This window comes from Rhinolophus ferrumequinum, chromosome X, assembly GCF_004115265.2.
Source record: "Rhinolophus ferrumequinum isolate MPI-CBG mRhiFer1 chromosome X, mRhiFer1_v1.p, whole genome shotgun sequence".
Taxonomy (NCBI): domain Eukaryota; kingdom Metazoa; phylum Chordata; class Mammalia; order Chiroptera; family Rhinolophidae; genus Rhinolophus; species Rhinolophus ferrumequinum.
Window position 1 is genome coordinate 74471966 of NC_046284.1, and position 22975 is coordinate 74494940.

A 22975-nucleotide genomic window follows, 5' to 3' on the forward strand; every position below is an offset into this window, starting at 1 on the left:
ACACAGAAATGTCATGTGAAGGAGGCAGAGTTAGAGTTAAATTTACTACCTCTATACATTTATGACACAAGTGGTGTGTTTAACCCTAACCTAAGAGAATTATTAATACTTTCATTTGATGAGTGAGGGTTCTGAAAGCAGTGATAATAAGTGCCAATGATAAGTTTCAACTCTACTCAGTATTATTCCAAAATCATTGCTCTTTTGTCTATACAATATGTTATTTTTCAAATCTTTTTAGACAGCAAATTTCTCCCAGATACTGAGCCTAGGCTTGTGTGCATAATTTGCAAGAGCTAATTATGTCAATCATGAGTCTCATCACTACCGTACTTTAAACCTGAAAATAAAATTACTATTTTTAGGCCTATGGAACAGTACATCTCAAATGCCATTGGCAATACGTTTTTCACAGATATTCGGAAGATATAAATAATAGAGTACATTTTCACAAGGCTAAATGTTTTCCATTTAAACAATTATCATTTATTTTGAGTTTAAAGTTATTTCTTTAGAGGAGGTGGGGAAATAAAAATGTCCATTCTAAAAACAAAATAATGGTAGATGTAATTGATTGGCGATTTGCTTTAATATACTTGGCAAAATACAACCTTATGTCAGTCCCTCCTATTTTTTTTTTTTTAATATGGAATATTTTCTGGACTGTGAAATCCAAGTCTGGGGCACCCTTGCTGTGAAGACATATTCAAGTTTGCCTAAATGCATTTTAGGATTCAAGACCCCTTAATTGAGAAGGAAATCAGAGGCAAACATAGTAGCTCTTTGTATTTCTTCTTCTTAAACTGTTAGAGGTGGTTACATGTAGCATCATAAGGTACTAATAATGACATAATATGCTATACTCTGAAATCCCTGTCTTGTAAGCATTGCATGCACTGCCTAAATTTGCACTGGTGTTTTACAGTCTAAAGTAATTTCATCGTTTCTTCAACAAATGAGACCATAGAGGACAGGAGCATCTTTACGCTCATACATTATGGCATAGAGAAGACCTTCAGTAACATTTCTAATTATATAGGTGATACAGATAATTTCATAAAACCACAGAATTTTAAGACTGGAAGGGTCCATTTAAATCATAGTTCAATAACCTGAGTTTACACATAAAGAAACTGAGGCCCCAAAGACAGAGTTAGGTTTTGTAAGGATAAGTAATAAAACTGTTGATTGTGATAATAGTAGTTCAGAAAGATTAATTTATTTGTTCCAGGACAAAGGTACTATATCAAAGATAATTAAACTGTACATAATAGTTTAAAGGCTTTTCTAAATTCTAGTTTCTTTTCCTTTGAAAAAGGGATGCTAAAAAAAAAAAAAAAAGAAAAAAAAAGCCTTGACCTAATTTGTTCAGGTAAGCCTGTTTCTTACTACAGTGACCCCAATAACTACCACAAATCTCCATTTTTTCTTACATACATGCCTAGAAGAACAGATAGAATGAGGTTTTACTCATAAGGAAACTAACCAATTAGGACCAGAGAATCAACAGCCCACTTTAATCACGTCTTTCTTAACATCATTTTAATCCCATGCTTCTCTTTAATAAACAGACAAAAGCAATATTATGTCCTTCAATGTTATCTAAAGTTTAAAAATTGATTAAATGTTATTACTAGAAATTAATAAAAGCAAGTGATTTTAGAATAAAAATTATCTTACCTTAGAAACAAAACATATAATTGTATCTCTACATGTAGTTAATTTTGACCCTCTTTTATCTAGAGAGTAAACTCCCAGTACCCAACTAGTACCTGAAATTAGATGGTGTTCAAAAAGATTTGTTAATGGATGGATGAATAATGAAATAATAAAATATAACAAAAGAAACCAGATTAAGATGGGCTGAGAAATAAATGGGAGGTAAAGAAGTTGAGAGAGCACCATGTCATTATTTTTTCATATCCTTGGTGCCTAACACAAAGCATGATACGTATCATTCAGTTAATATTTAACTATTTAATTACTGCAAGTCTTAAGATACATGTATTTCTACACCTTTTCTATCCTAGCTAATGTGGAAGATATGGCACATTGTAGGTCATCTTAAATATAAACTCTATTGCTTTGCTTTATTTCCGTAGTAAGTAAAAGAAAAAAAAACAGCTATGCAATTGTTTGAAAGTAAGTACATTATTAGAAATGCATTTTCTAAATACTTATACAGTGGCTCTAATAATCCTTACTTCCCTTCTAGCCTCTCAAACACATATTTCTTTCCCCACCTCTTCATACTTATAACAATGATTTATTATTGTCATAATCTGTCTATTCATTCCCAGAGGTCCCTGCAAATAAAAGGACTAAAATACAGTCAATGGCACAGGTTGTGGTGAGGCTCACCAGCAGCCAAAAAAAATTCAAAAAGGCTTAACCCTGAGTCTTAGTCTATTCTGACTGCATTTGCTTTCCCAAACCTCTCTTTGCATGCAAACTATTTCATCACACTGCTGAGTAAAATCCAAATTATATTTCCAAGGCTATTATATATAAGCTACTAATTTGGAGTAAACTATCTCAGTTTAGATGATTTGCTAGAAAATGATTGTCATTTTCAACTCTAACCCTGAACTAGGCAGTGGCAGACTTAGTGATGGGAATTTCCCAACCCCTACCAGGTCATGTTCAGGCCCCATGCCCTGAACACAATATTGTTTGTGATAGGAGAACAGAAGAGAAAAACAGTAGAGTATTTTACACACATTCAGAAATGAGAGGTTGGAATTATGGTTGGTAAAGAAAGAACTAGAATGTTCCTTGATCCCTACCTTAAGTCCAATGTTGACTGCATTATTTTTTTAATTATATTGTAAATTTCTATTTATTTATTTGTAATTAAAGTTTATTGGGGTGACAATTGTTAGTAAAGTTACATAGATTTCAGGTGTACGATTCTGTAATATATCCTCTATATATCTCATTGTCTGTTCACCACCCAGAGTCACTTCTTTTTCCATCACCATATATTTGATCCCCTTTACCCTCATCTACCACACCCCTGCCCCCTTACCCTCTGGTAACCACTAAACTATTGTCTGTGTCTATGAGTTTTTGTTTCTTAATTTGCTTGTCTTTTTTTGTTGTTGTTTTCTGTTTTGTATACCACTTATCAGTGAAATCATGTGGTTCTCGACTTTTTCTGTCTGACTTATTTGATTTAGCATAATAATCTCAAGATTCAACCATGTTGTCGCAAATGGTACCATTTCATATTTTCTTACAGCAGAATAGTATTCCTTTTTTTGGTTTGTTTTACTGGTTTTTAGATGCCTCTGCCAAGGTTCCCTGGGAGCAATTATCAGGTTCAATAGATTGGCAAATAATTGGTGAATTTCTCTCTTGGGCAACACCTTTGAGAACTCTCATCTCTTTTTGTTTTAGTTTCTGTTTAATATCGGTAGATACAATCATGATACTCTGCCTGGCCTCATTGTCTAAAACATTTTCGTTCAGGTTTGGGCTTTCATTAAACTATACTTAAACAGACTTGGAATACATCAAAATCTGCGAGCTTAACTCCTAGACAAAGGGCTCACTTTCACTGAAGAGATATTGAGTTTTTGAAGTATAAAAAATTCAAGTATCACCCTCTTTTGAAAGACTAATATTTTTATCTAGAGCTGTGCCTGTTGAAAGAAACCAAATTTAGATTTTTTTAGAATAAACAGGTTATTGCTCTAAATATTAATACTTCTGAACAAGTGTATTCTCATTGAGCATCATATTAATAATATTGTCAAAAATGGAAAAGATCCATTTAGAGAAGTAAAAAGTTCAATGACTTAAACTTGTGAAATTTAAAAAAAAAAAAGGTAGACAATCTTAAAGTAGCAGTGATTCATCCAAATATTTAAAATTAGAAGTCCTAGAGGGACGAATTTATATCTAGAATATAAATATAGGTTATATATTGGTATATGGGTTGAATTGGTATTATTATTTTAAAAAATGAAATCTACTATGCTCTAATTTGTAACTTTTGTACACCTGAAAGGTCTGGATTTTTTTTTTTTTTAATTAGCTTCAGGTGTACTGCTACTCCAGTTTTCTTCTCATTTCCATTTCCATGAAATATCTTACTCCAACTCTTCACTTTCAGCCTGTGTGTGTCTTTTGAGCTGAGGTGAGTCTCTTGTATACAGCATATGCAAGGGTCTTTTTTTCTTATCCACTCAGCCACCCTAAGTCTTCCGATTGGAGCATTTAATCCATTTACATTCAAAGTGATGATTGATAGGTACATAGTTATTGCCATTTTGTTATTTGTATTTCTGGTCTTCATTAGTTATACTGTTTTCATCTTTCTTTGCTTACAGCCCTTTTAACACTTCCTGCATTGCTGGCTTAGCCCTAATCAATTCCTTTAGCTTATTCTTTTCTGGAAAGCTCTTTATCTCTCCTTCAATTTTAAATGATAACCTTGCTGGATAAAGCAATCTGTGTTGTAGGATTTTGTTTTTCATCACTTTGAATACCTCCTGCCACTCCCTTCTCGCCTGCAAAGTTTCCGTAGAAAAGTCATTTGATAGTCTTATAGGAGTTTCCTTGTATGTAATCTGCTGTCTTGCGCTTTTAGGATTCTCTCTTTTTCTTTAACCTTAGCCATTTGGACTATAATGTATCTTGGTGTGGACCTGTTTGGGTTCATCTTGGTTGGAACTCTCTGCACTTCCAGGTCTTGTATGTCGATTTCTTTTACCAGGTTAGGAAAGTTTTCAATCATTATTTCTTCAAATATGTTCTCAATCCCTTATTGTCTCTCTTCTCCTTCTGATGTTCCTACGATGCGCATATTGTTGTGTTTGATATTATCCCACAGGTCTCTTAAACCATTTTCATTGTTTTTTATCCTTTTTTCTTTTTGTTGTTCTGCTTGGGTGATCTCTGCCAACTTGTCTTCTAAATCGCTGATTCGATCCTCTACCTCATCTAATCTGCTGGTAATTCCTTCAAGAGTGCTCTTTATTTTAGTTATTGTATTCTTTAGTTCTAACTGGTTGTTCTTTATGACTTCTCTATCTTTATTTATGTCGTCACTAAGCTCCTTAAACATTCTTATCATTAGCGTTCTACACTCTACCTCTGATAGGTTGGTTACCTCTATTTCATTTAGTTCCAATTCTCGAAGTTTCTTTTGTTCTTTTATTTGGGACATGTTTCTTTATTTCTGCATTCTGACTGACTTTCTGTGTTTGGTTCAATGTATTTGGTAGATCCCCTAAGGTTGTCAGTCTTTGTTGGGTGGTCTTATCTAACATATGTCCTTTATATTTGAATTGCACCACTTCCCTATTCTCCTGTGCATGTGCTCTAGAGGTGACTTTTGTGTTGTGTGTATTCTCCTGTTCAAGTTGAGCTTTAATTGCTTCTGCCTTGTCAGTAGGTGGGATTCACAACTAGGTTCACTAGTTGTGAGAATGGAATATGAGAATGGAAGTGGATGAGCTGCTGTGTGAGGGTTGACCCCTCAGATGAGACTTGGCCCCCATGGGCTCTTGTGCCTGTAGAGAATTCCCTCTGGGTGTGTCACTTGTAGGTCAAACCCGGTAGTGTTCTGGTTTGGTCTGGAGTTCGCCTCTGGTTGGTTTGATTCTTGTGCCTTTTGGGCTGGGCCCTGGTGTAGGGTGATTTCAGAACAAAACAAATCAACAAGCACAACAACAACAAGAAAAAACAAATACACTCACATGTAAAAACGACCGATAACCAACACTCAACACAGACAAAAATATAAAAAATAAAAATAAAATAAATAAAGGAAATTAAAAAACAGCAACACCAAAAAAAAGAAAAATCAATGCAGAAAAATGTAAAGGAGGAAAAATAGGGCAAGGAAAAGAAAAAAGAAAAGAAGAGAGAGAGAAAGGGGGAAATGTATGTGTGTGTGTGTGTGTGTGTGTGTGTGTGTGTGTATGCTAAAAATGATAGTAATACTAAAATAAAATTTTTAAAAGAAAAAAGAAAAAAAAAATCAGTGTCAGTCTTGGCTTAAGCCCACCAAGCTATCTCCAGGTATTACTTTGCTGTACAAAGACTCCTCTGCTTCTTGTGGAGGCAGAGCTGGCCACCTGGTATCCAGAGTGACCCTGGCAACGCAGTTCTAGATGAGTGGGGCTATGGGGTGTGGTTGGTAGTTTTTACAAAGTCAGTGCAATTTCTGCTCTCGCCTGTCAAACATCATAAATCTGAATTGTTATTTTATGCCATAAACCAAAAGTTGTAAGTTGATCTAGAATTCCAAACAGCAGAATGCTGCATAACAGAGTTCAACTTATTTACCCCCTATTGTATATTCATCCATTTATGTGTATCCTTAAATCTAAAATGGGTCTCTTTTAGAAAGCATATTGTTAGGTCTTGTTTTTTGTTATACAATCAGTTACTGTGTTCTTTTTGAATGGTGAGTCCAATACATTCATATTTAGAGTAATTATTAAGATGTAAAAATTTACTAATGCTGGAGTGACATCAGAAACATGAAAGCATGATGGGTACTCCTTGATCACTCTCCTTGAAGTTACAACAAATTGAACAGCTATAATTCAACAAAGGATTTCCTGTGCAACATACAAACACATCTGAGAAATTCACGCATCAAAATATCTAAAGGTGGGTTATTTGGGGTGAACAGGGGAGGAGGGAAGGGAGAAGTGCAGAGACAGGTACCACAAGATGTAGCCCAGAACTCACTGCGAACCTGGGAGAGGGAAGAATTGAGGCTGTAGGTGAACTCTCTGTGGCCCCAGCAGTTCTGCCAGAGGGATCAGCATACAATACGGCTGAACCCAGTGACTGGAGCAGAGAACTTGGGACAAAGACAAAATACAGAAGTGCAAAAACTGTAATCTAACAGCCCTCACTGCAAGGCAGAAAACAAAGCCACAGAGCATGGCTGCTTCCCCACCACCTTCCCAGAGCTCGCTTTCCCCACACCATCCCAGTGTTAAGACTAGACCCCAGGACCCTAGCAGTATTGGATTAAAAAGCAGAATATCTACAGCCCTGAGTACTGCAGATACAGTTCCTGAGTGGCAGATGCACACTGCAGCTAATTCCAGTGGCAAGGGAGGAGCTATAGGGGCAAGGCAGCTATCTGGCAGTCGCCATTCCTTGGAGAAGAACGAAGCCACAAACACCAGCAGTCTCTCCCAGCCCATCCCAACCCACAAATTTTGTGGCTGATCCCTGTAGGGCCACCAAGGCTGGAGAGACACACAGCTCTGCATCTGCCTGCAGGGGCAGCACTAAGATTTTAGGGTCTCAGAAACCCATTGCTCACCACATCTTCCCACAGGGTGGTGCCCTGAGACCAAGGTGACCTAGTCACATAGGAGATGCCCACCTCCCCAGGAAATCTCCCACCACAGCAGAAGCTGGAACACAGCAAGAGAAAATGAAATGATCCAGTGCTACCTACTGGAGAGCAAAAGAAAGACCTCTTTGTATCAACCTGCTGCACAATCCACTCCCATAGATGTCCAGGAAGAGAAATAGTGATTCATTAGTTGCCATGAATAACCAAGGTAACAAGGCAGCCCAGAAAGAAAATGAAAAATCTCCCAAAAACTTCAAAACATGGAAATATGTTACTTAAATGACAGAGAATTCAAGATTACAGTTCTGAAAAATTCAGTGAGATGCAAGAAAACTCAGGCCGTTTAATGAACTCAGAAATAAAATCAATGAGCAAAATTAATATTTTACCAAAGAGATTGAAATTTAAAAACAGAACCAAATAGAAATTCTGGAGCTGAATAATTCAATAAAAGAGATAAAGAGTGAAATAGTCAGCTTAGGAAATGGAGCTGACCATATGGAGGAAAGAATTACTGATATGGAAGATAGAAATCTGGAAATGATGCAGATGGATAAAGAGAGAAACTTGAGAGTCAATAGAAATGAAAGAACTCTGCAAGAACTATCTGACACCATCAGAAAGAGCAATATGAGAATAATGGGTATACCAGAAGGAGAAGAGAGGGAGGAAGGGCACAGACAGTCTAAACAAATAGTTAATGAGGATTTCCCAAACCGATGGAAAGAACTGGATCCTCAAATCTAAGATGCAAATATAACACCTAATTACCTCGCCCTAACCGGCCTTCTCCAAAGCATATTATATCTGTCAAAAATTAATGGCAAGGGAAGAATTCTCAAGGCAGCCAGGGAAAAGAAGATGGTAACCTATAAAGGAAAGCCCATTAGATTATCATCAGACATTTTCAAAGAAATTCTACAAGCCAGGAGGGAGTGGAATAAAATAGTCAACCTATTGAAAAAGAAAAATTACCAGCCAAGAATAATATATCCAGCAAACTTATCCATTTGATATTAAGGAGTAATAAAGACCTTTCCAGTTGTACAAAAGCTGAGGGATTTTCCACCACAAGGCCTGCATTACAGGAAATACTGAAGGAGGTTTTTCTTCCTGAAACAAACAAACAAAAATAAAAGAATACAAAACTATGACTAAGATTACTAACAGACAGACAGAAGCTTGAAATTGTAACCTTTACACAATATATGGCTCTATACACATTGACATAACATAAAGGGGAAAGAAGATAAAACCATAAAAAATGAAAAAAGAAGAAATTTTGCTACTGGAACCCAGAAATGAACTCACAGCATGCACAGGGATAATTTGTGAAAACAAAAACAGAAAAGAGGAGGAAATAAAGCTCTGAAATTGCAAAGGAGAATGGAAATAATATGCATGCTAAAGAAAAACGACTACTGTATATGAAGTGTGATCACAAAATACAATGAGTGCTGCTGCTGAATGCCATCCAACAGAAAGGTGATGTTAATTGTGTTTTTTGACCTTGATGGAATTGTGCGAGCTGAGGAGTGTGTACCCAGGAACACTATGGTGAACTCTGAATGTTATAAGTGCTTGTTAGAGCATTTAAGAAATGTTTTGCATAGAAAATGCCCTGAGAGATGGGCAAACAGTTTCATCCTTCATCATGACAACACTCCATGTCACATATCGCTTCTAGTACAGCAATTTCTGTCAAATAAAAACATCACGGTATATCATCATCCACCTTATTCACTGGATCTGGCACAATGCAACTTCTGGCTCTTCCCCAAAGTTAAAATGACCAAGAAAGGTAAACATTTTGAATCAACAGGACATTGAGGCAGCCATGACAACACAACTAAAGACAGTCATGAAAGAGGCTTCCAGAACTGCTTCAGAAAGTGGCAAGAACGATGGAATAAGTATGTTCAAAGCAAGGGGGAATATGTTGAGGGGATTAATGGCAATGTGTCTTTTACTGTAGTATATATTTTTAAAATTTAAACAGTCACCATAGTTCTTGATCACACCTCGTACAAACAGAATTGACATAATACTTCAGAGGACAGAGATTGCTACCTGTCTTGTTTCCTACTGTGTCCTCAACCGGGGGGAGGGGAGAAAGATTCTTTATAAATATCTAATGGGGTTTCCTTTGTAGGTTAATATCTTTTTTTCCCTGACTGCCTTTATGATTCTTTCTTTATCACTGATTTTTGACAGTTTTATTATAATGTGTCCTGCAGAACAACTTTTTGCATTAAGATTATAGGATGTTCTATTAGCTTCATGTTTTTGTATGTCCAAGTCTTTCCCCAGATTTGGGAAGTTTCCAAGTATTATTTCATTAAATAAACTCTCTGGCCCCTTCTCCTTTTTTACTCCTTCTTGAAGTTAAATTATTCTAACATTTACCTGTCTTATTGAATTCCATATTTTTCATAGACTTTCTTCACTAGTTTTAAATCTTAGTTCCCTCTCTTCTTCTATTATTTTTGTATTCCTAACCTCCAAGTCACTTATTCTTTCTTTTATCTTGTCTGCCCTGCTACAGAGCTCTCTATTACACTCTTCATTTTATTCATTGATTTCTCCAGCTCCAGAATGTCTGTTTGGTTCTTTTTTATGATGTCAATCTTTTTTGTAAAGAACTCCTTTTGTGAATTAATTTTATTTCTAGTTATTTTGTATTTTATTTTATCATTTTTATTGGGATATAAAAACTGAAAGCAACAAAGGAACAAGACAAACAAAAACTCATAGACACAAGCAACAGTTTAGCAGTTACCAGAGGGTAAGGGGGAAAGGGTGATGGTAGATGGTAGATGAGGGTAAAGGGGGTCAAATTTCGTTTCTATTTTTATTCCTGATTTAGTTTTTGCAGAGTTTTCTTGAAGCTCATTGAATTTCTTTTTTTTTTTTTTTGCTTTTATCCTTTTTTTTTTTTTTTAGTGTTGTGCACTGTAGTTTTTTTGTGTTTTTTAATTAAAGTTTATTGGGGTGACAATTGTTAGTAAAGTTACATAGATTTCAGTTGTACAATTCTGTATTACATCATCTATAAATCACATTGTGTGTTCACCACCCAGAGTCAGTTCTCCTTCCATTACCACATATTTGATCCCCTTTACTCTCATCTACCACCCCCTCCCCCCTTACCCTCTGGTAAATTTCTTCATTACAGCTATTTTGATTATTAGCTAGATTGCAATATTCTGTACCTTTGAATTTGATTGCTGGAGAATTCTCATTTTGTTTTTATGATACTGTATTTCCTTTATTTAAAATATTGTTTATATGCATGTGTTTCTGCTTTCACATTTGCAGTAGCTTATATCTCCTTAACTGAGCTTTTATGTCTTCTTTGGTTCTTACAATTCACCAGGCTGGCTTTTAGAAAACTCTCTTTTGTATTCCAGAAGGTGGCACTATACTTCAGATTTGTGTTTACTCTCTTGCCCTCAATTGTTGCCTATTTCTTTTAGCATGTTCTTTGTGTACCAGAGCTTGCTCTCCCTGACGTACTTGGGAACACACACAGGAGCTAACAGCAGAGTCTGGGGAGGACTGAGATCAGCACTCAGTGTATTTGGGGTGCTTGTAGACCCAGTAGGTAAATTCTCAAGATTGGCACTTCCAGAGGCACATGGGTGGACTTTCTGCTAAGCACAATCCTTTCAATGCCATTTGAAATTCGAATTTGCCTTTTTCTCAATATTCTCCCTCCCCCTAGTAGCAGAGCTCCCACCTTAGTACTTTGCATGCTGGTGAAGAGAAAATGGTTTCTCCAGCAGCAACCCATCCAGCTGTGGCAACAGGCCCTTTCTCACCACCCTCCTCTTTGCCCATGAGAGAGATTGCCTCTGCCAGATGAATCAGCCTCAGTCAGTGCCTTTTTGTGTGTGAGGAAGCACCAGGAAAGTTTTTTCTACCAGCTTTGCTGCGACCAAACATATTTTTCTATTTTATTCCCAATGTTGTGTTGGATTTTCCCTTCAAGAGGCTGATCTTCTGTAAGTTCTCTCTTGTGGGTGACTGTCTGCCCAATTCTGCACTCACCCAATTCTTGCCTGACAGCAGCAAAAGAGATCCAGGCAGTCCTGCTGGCTCTGCTGGTTCTACAGCCCATATGGAGATTTGTCTATCTCCTAATGTTTGAACTGGTAGGCACCATTCCTCTTGGGTACATTGAAGCAAGGTATAAAGTCCAGAAACTTCCACAAAGACACACTTGTTGGTATATGGATGTATAATTTGTTGATTAAAAGGGTGAATAAAAAGGAGGAACATTTTATGTTGCCATATTGCTGATATCATTCTACCAAAATATATTTGAGTGTCTACTATTCTTCAGGTAATGAGGTAGGCATTGAGACACAAAAGTGAAAAAATCTTAAACAATGAAGAAATAAATAAAATGTAAATTATAAGAAATCATGAGGAAAAAAATCAAGGTAACTTATTAGAAATGAACTTATGTCTGGAGGGGTGGGAGCTCTTTAGCTAGGATGATCAACTTTGAGAACTGAAGGAATTTAACTGAAGGAACAAGATAGCTGTTGGAAGAACATCTAGACAAAGAAACCAGATACCACAAAGCATTTTTTGAAGAGATTTTTAATTCCTTGAACTAATCAGTTTTGAGGACAAGCCTATGCTCTTCACCTGAATTGATTCATCCATGGAAGGTCAAAAAAGGGAAGTGTTGCTTTCTTTCTACGAACAAGATAAAGAAAGTATAGGTGGGACACTGACCAATGCAATCACTTCCCTTGTCCTATTGTTTTATCCCCTGTGTTGCAGGTGTTAGGCCTTGTCCATACACTCCCAGAGGACCATCACCATAACTTTTTCTAGAGGCTGATACTCCCTTTGCTATAGGTATATGTGTCATTGGATGGTTTAAACAACCCCAAATGGGGAAGAGAAGATGCTGCTCTGCTGGAGGGAGGCGATGGTTTTATAAAATGGATGAACATGCAAGAGACTGCTGGGGTTTATGGTTTATATGGAATACTTAGGGCAAAATGGCATCAGTAGTACATCTGATATCCATGGGATTATAGAGCATACATACTTTTCCCCACATTGTTTTTTCATGTTTTTCATAATAAAATAATTCTTAGCTTAGAATATGGCAACCCAGAATAACGATCACATTTTCTGCCTTCCTTGCAGTTTGGCAGGGCCATGTAGCTAATTTCTAGCCATGGGTTGCAATTAGAATGGATTTCACAATTTCCAGCCATCCTCTTAAAAGGAAAAGTCATGTCTCCCCTTCCCTATCTACCCAATCCTACTAGCTATAATGTAGATGTGGTAAGAAATTGTGCAACATTTAGATTAGGGAAATGCCTAAGAAATGTTGGAGTTACAAGACAGGGACCTGGAAATCTAAATATTTTGCCAAAAAAATCTACCAACTGGCTAAGACTTTTACATGAGAAAACTACATTTCTATCTAGTTTAAGCCACAGTGCCACCGTGTTTCCCCGAAATTAAGACCTAGCCGGACAATCAGCTCTAACATGTCATTTGGAGCAAAAATTAATATAAGACCTGGTCTTATTTTACTATGATATGAGACCGGGTCTTATCTAACATAATATAAGATGGGGTATTATATTAATTTTTGCTCCAAAGGACGCATTAGAGCTGATTGTCCGGCTAGGTCTAATTTTCGGGGAAACACAGTATTAACCACAGCTGAACCCATAACCTAACTAATATAGCTTGTTAGGACAGACTCAAAGGAAGGAAGTATGAAATGTCCAAGGGAAAATGTTAGAGAAATCAAGCTACTAAACTAAGAGAAGTATTCAGAGTTCACATAATTAAGGCATAGGTAAACTTCTCAGAAAAATTCCACGACATTTATTTACATAGATGCATTCTAATACTGCTCTAGGAGTATTGCTTAGTGAAACATTTTGACCAAATGAGTAAATTCAAGCTGTAAGCAGTGGTATTTTTACATTTAGTGGAGCTTAATGTACTGGATTCTTTCCCATGGGAACCATAATATTTTGGACCAAGAAATCCCTGAACTAAATTCAACATTAATCTTCATCACATTTCTGCAGTAGAAGGAAGGTTCATCTAAGGAAAATAGAGTCAGGTTAATAGATATTTTTATCTAAGTTGGGACTTGTTCAGGCTGATCAGAAGAAAATTTTTATTGGAAAATTCCTGTTGGAATTTAGATTTTGAGGTCATTACTGAAAAACATGTAAAATTAGTTCTATTCCTTACCCCTTTTTATCATATAGTGAACAGTTCCTTTAAATGGTACAATAATTTATTAAAATACTTAAAGATGGAATTATATAATATATACAATGTACTTTAATATAATCTGGCATAAGGAGAGTGTGTGCAGGCATGGAAGAAAGATTGGCCATGTGTTGATGTTGGTTGAATCTGAATAATGGGTACATGAGGGTTCATTATACTAATTGTCATACTAATTGCTCTTTTTTTTGAATATATCCTTATATGCATCTGAGTGAGAAAGTTAAACTTATTTAGTGACATAGGATACTTCACACCATTTTTAACCTAGTATTACATGTTTTACTTTAAACAGGCATGGTGTGCGGAGTTTATAGTAAGACCAATTACTTCATGCTCTGATTCCCTGAGCCAAACTTGGATTTTTATTGTTGTAAGTTGCCTTGTTTATTTTTTCCTCCCTATTAGATTAACATTTAAAAGGCATGTAGTATACTGATCTTTGTACAAGTTGTGGATATTCAACATTTTTTAGAAAAGGCTGAAAAAAAAATCTCTCCATTATGGGTCAGAATCAAACTTGAAGAGCAAAGATCCTAGGTCTGCCTCTCAGCTCTGCTTCTGAAGCCCCTGCAAAAAAAGAATACACTGGGGTCAGGGCAATAGGCCTAATGACAGACATCCCCCGCACCTCCAAGATTACCATATTTTCCAGAATATAAGACCAGGTCTTATATTAATTTTTGCTCCAAAAGACGCATTAGGGTTTATGTTCAGGGGATGTCATCCTGAAAAAATCATGCTAGGGCTTATTTTCCAGTTAGGTCTTATTTTCAGTAGTTGCTCTATTATTCTTTGAAGAAATCCAAGAAGGCAAATATAAGGCTTTAAATAAGGGCTATACCTATAGATGAATCAGCAGATATATTGTAGGGAGTTAGGTGAAGAGAACTTAGTCAACAAACAATAGAAAAAATATGGTCTTGGCAAAAAATATGGTCTTGGCAAAATCAAATAAGTGGTTAAGGCTGAGGAAATTCTGTTGAATAAATGGTCTATAAAGTTCAAGAAAGTTACAACTCACTACCAACACCAAAACACACAACACATTCTTTGATAACTGAGGAATAAGTGAGTTAAAATAGGCACATTTACTTGACAGTTTATCTCTCCTCCCCTCAAAAAAATATGGTACTGAAGATAGTTAGGTTACTTTGGGGCTGGCTTCAGGGAGGCACAGAGGAAGCATACATACCAGGGGTGCCAAAATAATGTACAGAAGTGGACACTTTGGTCAGTGTTGCTCAAGCCATAGTTCACCATAATCAGAAGTGTCTGGACACTGATGGTAACCACTTTGAGCACTTCTTGTAATTGCAGAAGTCAAATGTGACTTATATTCATCTTTTGTTATTGGTATATATTGAGTATTACAACTTTAATACAGTTTTTACTTTTCTTAAAATGTGTATACGTTTTTTGGCATCTTCTGTTTATGATTTAATGACATTTGAAGTATGGAACAGATCCCATATTTATATCCCATTATTTTCTTCAAGTCTACCAGAACATCAGAAATTTCTCCTTAGGAAAGTCCTTACCACTTCCTAGGAAAATCTTTCTGCAGCAGCCCAAATGTGTAATTCCTAACAATACCTAGGCTTCCTGAAAGCAATAGGTATATAGCTGGGATAAGAAGGGAGTTGCTAAAGTGCTAAGTAAATAAATGGATGGATGAATTAATGCCAGAGACAATGGTCCTGATTTCACTTTGTTGTTGTTGTTGTTTGTTTGTTTATTTGTTTAAGTAGATCTGTTTTGGGAAGAACAGGGGGACAGTAGAGGATGGATTATTTTCCCTACCAATCCAGAGGAAAAATCAGACTGTCGGTTCTTTACAACCTTTAAGACTAAAGAGAAAACATTTCCCTTGTCACCTTATTTCCTTTTCCACCCACAGATTATACTCTAGAAGATGCAGAGCTTTAAGTCATTCAGATAAACTTGGTCAACAAGTGATGGTAGGGAATAATCTTAATAAGGTATGGATAGTATAGAATTTATCTATAGGAGGAGAGGATGGGGTAGGATGGGGGAAGTGGCTCGTCTTTCCATTTGAGAATGGCATGCACCTCTCCAGGGAGAGAAAGAGAGTAGAATTTCATAGGACTTTCATCTATGTGTGTAAGAACAAATATAAAGATCCTCAAGTGTATCCGTTTGCTTAAAAATTGATGACTAAATACACACTGACTTCTGGAGGCAGAAAAGTGTTATGTAATTACAGAGAACATCTTTATTAAAATGTATATTATGACTTATAGAAGTAAATAAATTCCAAGTGCAACATTTTCACAGTGTCTTCGGAGTAAAAACAAAAAGATGAAATAAAAATGAAGTTGCATAAGAGTTTCACTTATGCACACTTTCAGACCAAGTTTGCTTGATTTGTTGTTCCTATGGTAGATGGCTCATTTTCGTGGAGTTACAGGTTAAGAGAAATAGCTGCTTAACTGTGTGAAAATGAAAACATAAAACATTTGAATATCATAATAATAACAATAATGAGTATCATAATAACATGGAAATCACTCCATATTCAAAATCTCTCTTGTTGGAATAATTATGTGTATATTGTAATCAGAACTCATAACTTCATATAGAAAATGTGAGCTTATTTATCTTGAATTGTACTTTACTGTAGTTAAGTGTGTTTACTTTTGGCTCCCTAATTTTATTTAACCCAGAGAGTGATAGATGGAAGGTTTGGAGAAAAACTTCTCCAAGGAAAGGAGAAGCTCAGATAGAAGGCTGCTGTCTAGATGGCAAATGCAGCAATACTTCTCCCCTAGTTTAGATTTTTCAATGAAAATCAGGTCCTGAGTTAGAAGGGGAAAATCAAAAAGAAAAAGAAAACAAGTAGAGATCTAGAAACAGATAACCATGCTTGTGGCTACATGTCTTTTAACATCTCCATTATAGTAAGCAATGTAGGTGATCACTTACTATGTGTAATCTGAAAAACAATGCTATAAAACCCACTTTCTTCAAAATATCTTCTCCTCCAGTCTGCTTCAGTGTCTTTAATTCCTCCATTAAAAGTTAGTGATTAGCACTTTGAGTTAAGGTTTATCCCTAAGGCCTAGAATTCAAATATCCCTGGGCCAATATTAGTCAATATAAGCTAATATTAGTCAATAGTACTTCAGTGTGAGTAAATTGATCAGATTAGTGACTAGAAGAACAAAGGAATAGGACAGAAGACAAAACATACTGATGGGGAGGAGGGGTAGGTAAAGTAAATCACAGCACTGAATACAAACCCAGGTGGACAGGCCTGGGGAGAAGGGGTGGTCTTAGCTAAGCAGCATAAGAATACTGAATACCTATTCTCTCCTCAAATGATGTAAATGATCTGCAAGGGCTGCTGGGCTGCCTAATAAATAAGCTCTAACTTCAACCAAACATTTCTGTTAAAAGTTCAATAATCTCCTAGAAATACTTCCCTCCCCTTTAAAAAAAGATATGTTTAAAGTGAAATTAATATGTTCATAAAATTGAATCACGGGTCTCCCAAAATGACCCTAAGAAGTGTAATTCATGCTTATGTAGACAATAGTAAACACATATAAGACTCTTCCATTACAAGTACCCACAAAATTATTACTAGTGATCCCATTACAACACTAAATTATATTAAAACACAAATCATTTTAAAGCAAAGAGACCAGATATAGTTACAGTTACCCTTTTTAAAAACACAATTTAACACATCAAAATATGTTTCTTACAGTGAATAATTAGGAGATAAATAGATATACTATTGCTAGCAGCACAAAGTCAGTCTTCTAATAGGATGTTATTTTAATAACAAAATACAAGCAAAATCCACACTTGCCCAGAGAAAACATTAGAAAATTTTCTATTCATCTTAGATATTAGAATCCATTTTGATTTCACCAGTTTTTCCCCAAAACATATTAGTATCATAATTGTGTGCCTAAAACAACTCTTTTCATCTAATTATGGAGGAATCCTTGGTTTATTTCCACATTCTTTCCAGATTAGAAGTACTATGTGTCTTCATTGTGTAGCACACACATTTTAAGTAGATCATTTTTTTTAAGTTAGGGCTTTTTGCTAAAATATGTTTCAAAGTATTGTAAATATGTAAGACCTCATATTTAATTAATGTTCATATCTTCAGTCCATTTCCTGAATACTAGTACCAAACAGGTAGCAGACAAGGCATTGTAAGGGGTGTTAAATGCTGCCAAAATTTGTCTTCTGCACTTTTTTAAAAGGTGAAAGAATTGTCTTCTTCTGCTGCTGGGAGGTAGGCTTTGCAGACCTCAGAATGTTATGACTAGGGCAAAAGTGGACCAGACAAATTACTGAAGACTAGGATCCACATGCCTGGCTGCCTCCAAACCTTACTCTGACTTGTAAATGTAGCTTGACAGCTGCCACCTAACTTAAAATAAGAAATACAATGTGGCGAAGCTTTTAAGAGATGTACCCAACTCTACTTCATCTTTTGCTCTGGCCTAAGCTTAGTGATTAGTTAGTGTACTACTTCTTCCATAGGCTCAGAAAATTCAGTAACCTGTCAGAATACCTCAAAGTCACTCTGGAAGCATAATGAAAACTCTTTTTACTAGGCAGATCCATACATCTCCAAATGTGTTATTTGGAAATAGTTTAAGAAAACCAAAACTGTGATTGTCACCTATGTGCTGTCTCCTGGGCCTATAAAGGCAATTTGGGTCACATTGTATGAACTTTGATAACCTATCTGCCCTGGGTAGATTCAATATGGCAGCTTATACAGTTGTATCAAGGAATTGTATGTGAATCTGTTTCTTGTTCTTATTTTTAGCATACCAAAGGCCTAAGTTCAGTTTTTCCTTCTATGAATAGGGGTAACAGATGATGTTTCATATTGACACTGAAATGAAGGGAATAGCTATTTAAGTCTTCAAACCCCAGAGTGTAATCACACATGGGAGATGAAAATGGTCCCATGTTTATAACACTTTATTTTCACAGAAAGACATATTGGCCATCCTACTTAAAATACAACCAAAAATATGATGTTGGAATGCAAACTGTGATTACCAATATAAATAGACAACTACATTGCCTCTAAATACTCAGTGTCCATTGTAACAAAACTAAGTGCTAATGATGACCCCAAGCTAAATGTCTCTTTGTGTCTTAGGTTCACAGATAAAACAGCTGATTCTAGTTGAGAGAATATGTGTATAGGATGTCACTGAAGTTCAGGTCTTAAAGACTTGGTAACAAATTACTACACAGACATGTCAACATCAGGGATGGTGGAGTATAACTCCCTAAATAAGTTCTGTTATAAAGATGTTAGGTAACATAGAGCATGACTGAAAAGCTGTGGGTACTTCCTGTAACTTCCCAGTAGCTTGGGGTATTGCAAATGTGTTCTAATATATTTGCATTTCAGGCCACATCAAGTTTTTTGTTTGTTTGTTTGGTTTTTGTTTTTTTTTTTTGTTTGTTTTTTATTTAGCGTAATTCAGTTGTCAAGGTAGAAACAATATGGTTTCTCACAAAGGATTTCTCATGGAGTTGGATGCTATCATGCAAATCTTGTCTTGAAAGCCGTCTTCTGAACTCATTGGTGGTGAAATAGTATATAACTGGATCAAGGCAAGAATTCAGACTAGCAAGACACAGGGCAACAGAATGAAATATCAGAATCACCCTTCTGGCTAGGCAGCTTTTAATTTTGTTGGACTTGACCAGGAAATCTAGAGGAAAACTAAAGTGGTAAGGTGCAAAGCATATTAGGAACACTCCCGCACAGGTCAGAATCATCTTCAAGGCTTTCTTTTTCTCTCCAAGGTCTTGGGTCACAGGATATTTATCTTGCAGTGATAAAACAGCCTTCCAGGTACAATATAGAACTATCAGAAGAGGAGAGACAAACCCGATCAACTCGCCAATGGTCATCATGGCAACAGACTGGGCCAGATTGACATTCCTGGTAGGAAGATCCACAAAACATTTGGTTCTGTTGCCTGGGGTGTCCTCACTTGTTCTCAGGAGAGGAAAGAGCAGACAGGCAAGGCAGATGATCAGCCAGCCAGCAATGCTGATGTATACGTCATATTTCTGTTTGCAGTCATGGAAGCGAAAAGGGTACATGAGAAACCAAAATCGTCGTACACTAATGCAGACCAAGAAGTAGATGCTTGCATACATGTTGACATACTTCAGATAGAAACAGAACATGCATAGGCCAGTCCCAAATGGCCAGTCATGATTCAAGTAGTAAAAGATCCTCAGTGGCAGGGAGAGAACTTGTAGTAAGTCAGCAATGGCTAAGTTTATCATGAATATCACAGCTCGTTTTGTTTCTTTCATATAGCCATAAAATACCCACAAGGCTAATATGTTCCCTATGAAACCTGGCACGAGAATGACAGTGTATGTCACTGCATAGATAAAGTATCGAAAATCTGCATTGTCTCCCTCTGGCCCAGCACATGTGTCATTTGCAGGCATGTTTCTTCCTAAAGAAACTGTCTTTGCCAAATGGTGGTTCAAAACCTAAATTCACAATTAACTGATCTTCTCAGAGACAGATCATCCAAGGGTTAGAGAGAATGAGTGTAAAATAACCTCGTTTTTGCTGTGTCAGTCTGAGCTTCCACACATGATTTTCAAAGAACTATATGCATGTTTGCTTTGGATTTGTCTACAATAACTACATGGAAATCTAGTGTGCAAGCACAGATGACAAGCCGTTATATTTTTCTCTTCTTGTTTACACTGTTATAAGGTCTTCTGAGACATCACAACAGTTGATCCTCTCCCATTTGGATCATGAATATGCCATAAAGCAATTCTTCAAATTCCCATATGATGATAGTCGTCACTTTACAGGTGTTTGGCAGGCTGTTTTTCTTTTTATTTTCTTTTTGGCTCATGCAGAAGAAAGGTTTGCTTTAGTACTCAGTGGGTCTGCAACTCTTCAGAGATTATCAATGGAAAGATCAACTTTTCTGGGACTTTTTCAGTTATACGTTGAAAGCTAAAACCTGGGAAACAAAGGCAGAGCTGCAAGTGAAGAAAAAAAATTATTATCTGGCATTTTTTGCAAAGAAAAAGAAAAGCCTATGTGTAAATAAATCTATTAGTTTGAATGAAAAGTTTTGATGCAAGTGAGGGTAATAATCCACACTTTTGATAAGACACTTTAGAATCACAGAAAAGTACAGCTAGAAGGAGTCTGAGAGGTAATTGAGCCCCTTGCTACTCAAAACGTGATTTTGAACCAGCATTACTTGAGAGATTTGGAAATACAGAAGAATCTCCTGCCCGACCTGAGACCTACTGAATCATTATCTGCACTTTAACAATAACCACAGGTGATACTTATGCATAACAACATTTAAGGGGCTTTAGAGCGTTGCTTCAGAAACTTCACTGATTGTCAGACTCTTCCGGGGGAGGTTTTTTTTTTTTTTTTTTTTAACTGCTTTCCATAGCTTTCTTAGTGTATCCTCTGGAGATTCTGATTTAATACATAAGGCCCATAATTTGTAATTTTGAAAAGCTCCCCATGTGATTCAGATATAGCCAGCCCAGCTTTTATCCTTGAGCCATAATTTAGGAGCCACTGATTTGGTCCAAATCCTTCCCAGATGTCTAAGAAGAAATGGGCAATCAGCCTCTCTTTAAATACTTCCATTTACTTGGGTCATTTAGTCACCTCTCAATTATACAAGACAACAGACCATAGCACCAGTACAGAGAATCAAAATTCCCCAAAAGTTGATTCAGCTGGGTCCATGACCTTTGTTCTGAGGTAAACAAATTTTAGCTTAGGGACCTGGATAGTTGCCTCAAGGCTGCTGAAATCCAGGAGGACTTAACTGACTTTGAAGATATGTGGGAAGAATAAAAATTAAATAGGAATTAGGAAACATCCTGCTTTGGATTATCAAATCCATGTGGTTGGAAGTGTGCTTTATTCAGCCCCTGAAGGAATTGTTGTTGTTATTGTTTTGACTCAATTGCCTGGAAAGTAAAATAGCACTTTTTGTTCAAAGGTATGGTTCTCACTTTAATTAAAAGGCCTGATGAATGATATGAATTATGCATTCAGATTGAAGAAGTTAAAAACTTGAGATTTCTAAGATAAGTAGAGAGATGGGGTTATAATATACAGGGAAGCACAACTGTAAAGAGCAACATCAATATTGAAAGTGAGGTTAAAGTTATAGGATTTTCAGCTCCCAAACTGAAACAGATTTTTGAAATATTTTCTCAGGTAGTGATTTTGATTAGGTGACAGGAGTAATTAGTTGTCAGATCAAAAAGTCAAAAACCCTGGGTTTTGAACTTTCTTTTAACTATTTGTATAAAAGGCATTGCCTACTAATGTCAGTGATTACACATTAGAAGTTTACAAATATATAACCAGTCAACGTCTACTGAACATTCATTCACCTCTCTTATCACAGCCAGTGACTCTTAAATCTATATCTCATTTGAGTTATAGCTCTTTTTCCAACTATATTTAAGACCAGTTCTTTTGGATGTTTCATCATCACCTCAAATTCACCATGAGTATTAAAATGAACTCAACTTGTATATTTACTTAAAATATGTCATATCTTGTCAAATAATATCTCTCTGATAAAAAAATCTCCTAATGACTTTTTATCTTAAAGGAAAAATCAAAGTCCTTACAATGGCTTATATCATCCTACATGATCTGACTCCCAGTTACTCCTCTGACCTCATTTCCATAAATTCTCTCCCTTGAACTCTGCACCAGCACTTTGTCACTTTTGCTGTTAGGTGAAAAGACCGGGTACACTCCTCCTCAAAGCCTTTGAATTGGCAGTACCCTGTGCCTAAAATGCTGTAGCCAAGTTATTTTCCTGTTTTACACCCTCATCTCTTTCTGATCTTTACCCAAATGTCACTTTTTTTTTTTTTTTTTTTTTTTGGTATATATCAGAAGCCTATTTTATTCAGGGACACAGTTTATCTGCCCTCAAAAATCCATTTTCAGGGGAATCCTACAGGCTAAATCACAGCATCATTCCAGTTAGGCAGAGAAAATAACTTTAGCTACAATCTACCTTATTGCATTCAAAGCACATACATATTTGCAGTCAAGTTCTCCCAGAGATGATACATATTTCTACTCTGTCTGAGAAAAAGAAATATGGGATGCTCTAGTGTGCAATTGCTATATTTATAATCCAACTTGCAATTATATATTAAAAAAAACCAACAGAATTTCAAGTTTAAAAGTATCAATATTAAAAGCGGTTAATTTTACCTTAAAATTGCACTTAATGTTTTTTCTAGTTATAAAAATAACATTTATTGCAGAAACTTATCGATTTATAGATGATGCAATAC

At 36.1% G+C, this 22975-nt stretch overlaps 1 protein-coding gene across 3 annotated transcripts in view; it reads right to left on the bottom strand.

The window, feature by feature from the left end:
- Positions 1 to 15922: 15922 nt before the first annotated feature.
- The window catches only part of GPR174 (G protein-coupled receptor 174), a 68473-nt gene continuing 61420 nt past the window's right edge, over positions 15923 to 22975 (bottom strand). For all 3 annotated transcript variants that reach the window (XM_033114504.1, XM_033114463.1, XM_033114376.1), the window contains one exon: positions 15923 to 20653. In XM_033114504.1, the coding sequence (XP_032970395.1) occupies positions 19097 to 20098 (1002 nt within the window). In that variant the 5' untranslated portion in view covers positions 20099 to 20653 and the 3' untranslated portion in view covers positions 15923 to 19096. The remainder of the gene's footprint in view (positions 20654 to 22975) is intronic.